Raw genomic sequence first — 6,493 nt, 5'->3', positions numbered from 1 at the left:
TATATATTTATAATAACAAATTTGTCTTTTTCTATCATATTTACAAAATCTATTGTATAGTACGTATTATTTTCCTTTAATTAAGAAAAATTACTTAAAAAACTATAATATATATAATAATTACACTAACGTTTCGAGGCACAACAACATGGATATCGCCAGGTCACGTGATTTTCTCGAGCGAACGGTCTCACTCAACTACAACAGAGGACGCAAATAGCTATCGGTATACGCTCTTTCTCACACTGCTGCTTACTTATAGCGGTTTTCATTTATATGCACGCGTAATTTGTTTGATCACATGGCAATTGGAAAATTTCACCAAAAAGAACCTGTCTTTTGTAGAATATTTATTTTTAAAATTAAAAAATACCCTGTCAAAATAACAATTGCACCTCCCTGTCCGGAACGAATGTACATAGCTATGCATGTATAGTGTATAGTTGTATATTTTATACTCGTTAATAGTATGTACAGATTCAGATGAAATCTTCTGAAGTTCAGATGCACCTCCTGAAAATAATCCTGGGGCGCCCATGCATGTATCTTGCAGAGTTAAAATCGTCCTCAAATCGCCTGGCCTGTTTATTTTCTTTATATTCGAATATTTAAATTTACTTTCAAGTCATATCAATGATATTTTTTGTAATAACAATTTTTACCCTTTTTTAACTTTTGGGGGGGATTTTTGGGGAAAATAACCGCTACCCTCCAGCCAGACCGGCATTTTTGTATTAGGCTATCATAGAAGAGACACCTGAAAAATTTTCAGGTTGCCTAAAATACCTACTCAAAAATGTCTCACAGCTCTTATACTAATATATTTAAAGCAAATATTTAATTTCAAAATATATATTTAACTTACCAGTTTTTATTTATAAAAATAGTAAATGTTTCAATAAAAACTGATATATCTGTTTATATATGACCAAATGTTTCATTGTAATAGTTTCAAATTTGTTTACCCATATGTTTGCTTGAAGTTTTAGAACATCCATTACTCTTTACAGGAAAAACAATAAAACTGACTGATATATTTTACCGATTTCGGGAAATACGGACGTAGCTAAACGGGAGATTTATGTTGTGTTCACCTTAAAATCCAATCTCCCGTAATTGCTCCTTTAATTTTGAATGCCAAGGGTAACGGTTGCTTTTGACTTATTATACAAGAGATTTACAATTTAAATAGCATACACAATGGTTTTCGTTAGATAGATTTCATTGTTTAATTTTATATAAAACAATATAATCCAGTCGGGATAGCATTTGACCTTGCATGGCGAGCTGCTCGAAATTTTATTATTCTATCCTTTATGGGAGGTCAATAATAGTGGTGTAAATTTAAAATCGCGACTGAAATCCGCCATTGCGTTAGCCGCCATCTTGATTTTAAAGAAGAATCGTTGTTGCATGGTTGTGGCTCATAGCCCTGTCGCCAGTGGGGGTACAACGGCCTCCTTAATTCAGATGGACTTACATAAGTTTTTTTTATGTATTTTGACCCGTAGAACACGAATTTTTTGGGTAACAGTCGATCTGGATGTCGATAAGATTGTTATAAACAAAGAACTTGAGGAATCACATAACAGCAATTTTTTGCAAAACAAAACATTTTTTTTTTTGTATTTTTTGGGTCATTTTAAGCAAAAAATGTTTTTACAAGTATTTTCGTAGAATGCGTGTTTTCGACATAAACGCGGTTGAACTTTCAAAAGATCGAAAAATTGCAATTTTTGAACCCGAATAACTTTTGATTGAAAAATAAAATAGCAATTCTGCTTAACGCATTTGAAAGTTCAACTCAAATTATATCGGCTTTGATTACTTTCATTACTAAAAATTGTTTTTTTATTGTTAAACAAAGCTATAAACACATAGTGATTGAATGATATTTTTAATGCATTTCTCATTTGAAATCGAACGAGTAGGCGCGCATACAGACAATTTCTACGTATATTACGTACATTAAGACTCATGCATTGAGCACGGAAAACACTATGTGTTTATGGCTTTGTTTAACAAATAAAAACTTAATTTTTAGCAATGCAAATAATCAAAACCGATAGAATTTGACTTGAACTTTCAAATGCATTAAGCAGAATTGCTATTTTATTTTTAATCAAAAGTTATTCGGGTTCAAAAATTGCACTTTTTCGATTTATTGAAAGTTCAGCCGCGTTTATCTTGAAAACTATTTGTAAAGTAGTTGAAAAAACTTGTAACGCCATTTTTGCTGAGAATCGCCCAACAAATACAAAAAAATGTTTTGTTTTGCAAAAAATCGCAAGGGCAGGGAACCATGTTGCTTTTTGAGCACTCCTAACACATTCAATCTTTTAACATCGACTTGGAGTCGCTATAAATATAATATAAATATCATGTAAACCATATTTCTCGATGTTGCCAATTTCATAAGTTTGCTAGTTTCATATACTAAGCAGAACGCACTGAGGATGATCTGATCTAGATTGAAAACATTTTGCGAATCCTTTTGGATGACTTTTAATGGTTTTTAATAAACTTTTTTATACCATTGGACAAACGAAGTTTTTACTTCTGTATGATTTTTTAAGTATGGTATACAGCCAGCTACTGGGATTTTCCCATTAATTTTGTTTTAATAATATTAATACTTTTACGTAAAACTACACTTGGCGCCATTTTATTAAAACTAATTGCTTCAATTGTGTTTGAAATGTGCGAACAAAAACTAAAAATGTGTGATCCACTAAAGTTGATCAAAAAAATCGAACCGTGAGAATGCGCCTTAATGCAACTGCGAAATTTAGGCACGATTTTAAATTTACATTATAGTCCATGCTGTATGCTCGCACCCGTTAAGTAAATTATTCCGATTCGTTTTTTTTGCACAGACTTTCTCAAAAAGAGGTCCTTATAACAAATCCACAGGGTGCCAGTAGGTACCGGTGTCAGAAAAATGTTTAAACAATTTTTTTAAACATATTTAAAAAATCAATTTTTTATATCTATTATTTGGGTCATTCTGAGCAAAAAAGATCTCTTGTGATTTTTCTCTACATTTGATTGTTGTCGAGTTATATGCGATTTAAAATTTGAAAACCCCAAAATGGTCATTTTCAAGGAATAACTCTGTTAAAAATAATTACGAAAGTTCGAAAGTGACCAAATCAAAGTTTAAAGCTCCCCTACAGGATCCTGAAGAAATTTTTGTCATTATTCTATTACTAAGCTGTTGTTTTTAATTATTAACAATGGGCGCTAAGCGCGTACTGAGGCGGCCGTCAATCTGAGTGCGAGTGATATTCACCATTGGACGGCCGGAATGGTGCATCTCTTGTTGTTTTCTTTCTCAATCAATTGTGGCTTTAATCTTATATAAATGTCCAATAACAAATATTCAGAATTCATATCCGATATTGAACAGAATAATTATACCACCCAGTAGATTGCACGAATTTATTTGTTTTTATATTCACACACGTAGATTATTAGTTTAGATCCAAATTGGTCAATTATCAACAATATAATTTGGAAATGACACGAAAGTGCTGACAAAAGTAGAATTATTTACCTTAATTAAATATACAAATCACGCGGGCATCGTGTCACCAATGACCCAATTTAAGCTTCTATAAAACCAAGATATCTGGCCTAGAAAAAGAGCATTCATCAGTCTACATCAGTCTTTAGCTAATCGCGTATCAGTAATTAAACAGTGTTCGGAAGTACTCCCGGGGTAGAATTACTCTAGTGTCGGTTCTATCAATAAATACCTTTATCGCTATTCGGTGTTTATATCCTTATCTTTATACATGGTCCTTATCGAGAAAAAAAGGAGGCCTACAACTACAGTCCACACCAAACGAACCCAGTAGCAGATAGACGACGCTAGGCCCGGGAGTACAGAACAGAAGCCAGATCCAGAAAGCCATCGCAGAGCCAGAGATCGAAATACAGGCCAGAAGCCAGATCCAGAAAGCCATTGCAGTGCCAGAGATCGAAATACAGGCCAGAAGCCAGATCCAGAAAGCCATTGCAGAGCCAGAGATCGAAATACAGAGCAGAACCAGATCCAGAAAGCCATTGCAGAGCCAGAGATCGAAATACAGGCCAGAAGCCAGATCCAGAAAGCCATTGTAGAGCCAGAGATCGAAATACAGAACAGAAACCAGATCCAGAAAGCCATAGCAGAGCCAGAGATCGAACTACAGAAGCAGAAGCCAGATCCAGAAAGCCACTACAGAACCTACAAACTACAGGATCACTTGCACAGCCATTCCAGAACCAGGAGAGCCGCAACGTCCAGAAACATAAAAAAAAACCGTAAGTTTTTGAATAACATAATATTTTTCCAACTTTTACGTATCGTATATACAATATTTTCCATTTAAACCCAAACTAATTGACGTATACATACATACAATATATATTTTTTAGTGCATTATATACAATATTTGCCATTTAAACCCAAACTATTTAACTTACAGATAGATATTTTTTTTTGCCTATATAATAATAATAAACGGTATTTATCCCTACAAATATTTACTACCTATTTATTTTTTTTATTTAAAAATTTGATAAAGAAAAAACGTATACGTTAATAGGTACATATTGCGTTTGTATTTCATTCATATTGCATAATTTTAATTAAACATAGTAGCCGAGAGGTTTCTATTTATAGTTGTGTAACATAATATTTTGCTTGACGACATTAACCTACATGTACAACTGACCTACAGAAAAACTAAGCGTCAGCAAGGTCAAAAAGAGTAAAATTCCCGCATCATTTAAACGTGAATCATAGTAAATTGAAAATATAAATAACATATTAAAAATACCGTAAAAACACTTACTGCTGGATAAAAGTAGGTGAATTTAAACATGGAAGCGGTACAGAACAAGCAAGCAGAGATTGGAGCAGAGATTTGTAAACAGGTATCGTCTCTTAAAAGAGACCCTGGATCTCGCAAGAATCAACAATACATTAAAGAGCGCCAGGATAGGTTAGAGGATTATTGGACAAGATTTGTGCATAACCACGAGAAATTACTAGAGAGTGGAGTAACGAAAGACAAATACTTCGAAACAAAATACTACGAGCAGGTCTTTAAGACATATATTGAGGGAAAAACCCTATTGGAAGAATATGGAAGGATCTTGAAAAGAGGAAAGACAACAAAAGGAAAGGAGATACAAATAAGAAAACAAAAAATCGAGGAATTATTACAAGAATATGAACAAGACTTGCAGTACGATGAAGAACTGCAAGCAGAGTTGAAAGAACACATGGAGAAAATAAACACATTCATCATAGAAGCAACAGTAAATGATGAGCTAGACGTTATAGACAGTGACGAAGTAGAGAGGATAGATCAGCTAAGGAGGAAAGTCAGGGAGACTTTAAAGAAAATACGGCCTGGGATGCAACGACCAGACAGCACACAGAGAAGAGATGGTGTGACATTACCGCAGGTAAAAATCCCTGTGTATGAAGGAAGATACGAAACGTGGAGAACTTTCCACGATCTGTTTACGAAGGTAATACATGAAAACGACCAATTGTCGAAAGCAGATAAGATGCAGTACCTAAAAACACAAGTAAGAGGGGAAGCCCACAGGATGATACAACACGTGCACATATCCGAGGCCAACTACGAAGTGGCATGGAACATGTTAAAGGAAAGATATGAAAATCCGAGGATGATACTGTTTAAACTAATAGACAGGATGTTACTAGCACAGGAAATAAAGGAATCTTCCGCTAGAGCACTGAAATCACTACATGACACCTTCCATGAGTGCCTCGCAGCCATAGGAGGCTTAGGAACAGACACGGAAGCGTGGAGCCCATTGATAGCGCGAATTAGCATAACAAAATGGGACAATGAGACAAGGAGGCTATACGAAAACCACATTGGAGACAGTAGAGAGATACCGACGTACAAATCAACACAAACATTTTTACAGCGACGATTCCAAACACTGGAACTGCTGGAGTCAGAAAAGAGACAAGAGAAGCATGGAGGATCGGATAAGAAAACAAGAATGAGTTGAGTGATATGCAACGGAGATCACGGAGTACCATACTGCAGAGAATTTCAGGAACTCAATGTAAGAGACCGTAACAGGATAATACGAGAAAAAGAATGGTGTGCGAATTGCCTAGCACATAAGAAGGAGAAACAATGCTTTTCACAGATTAGGTGCAAACAGTGTGGCGGAGACCACCACAAAATGTTGCATTATGAAAAAGGAAACACAGGCAACAGAAGAACCACAAATGAAACAAAAGGAGAACAAACACAAGAAAGAAATGGAAGAGAATCGAACAGTAGAAGAAACGGGTACCAATCGGACAGGTACAGAGGAGGAAATAATTATTCCAACAACGCCAGAGAACAAAATAACGGAAGACGAGAAAACACGCAAGAGAACAAGGGGCAAAGAAACAACAACACACAGCAAAGAGGACAGAACTCAGTTAACTGTGCGAGCCATAAGGAAG

General features: G+C 35.1%; 1 protein-coding gene across 1 annotated transcript; it reads left to right on the top strand.

The window, feature by feature from the left end:
* Positions 1 to 1,200: 1,200 nt before the first annotated feature.
* On the top strand, positions 1,201 to 4,312 carry LOC126888552 (uncharacterized). The gene is made up of 2 exons (XM_050656899.1): positions 1,201 to 1,209; positions 3,878 to 4,312. Exons 1-2 carry the CDS (start codon positions 1,201 to 1,203, stop codon positions 4,310 to 4,312), a joined length of 444 nt encoding a protein of 147 aa, XP_050512856.1.
* Positions 4,313 to 6,493: the final 2,181 nt, after the last annotated feature.

Source organism: Diabrotica virgifera, chromosome 7, assembly GCF_917563875.1.
Source record: "Diabrotica virgifera virgifera chromosome 7, PGI_DIABVI_V3a".
NCBI classification, from domain to species: domain Eukaryota; kingdom Metazoa; phylum Arthropoda; class Insecta; order Coleoptera; family Chrysomelidae; genus Diabrotica; species Diabrotica virgifera.
The sequence above is the reverse complement of the archived record's forward strand: the minus strand, read 5'-3'. Positions and strand labels throughout refer to the sequence as shown.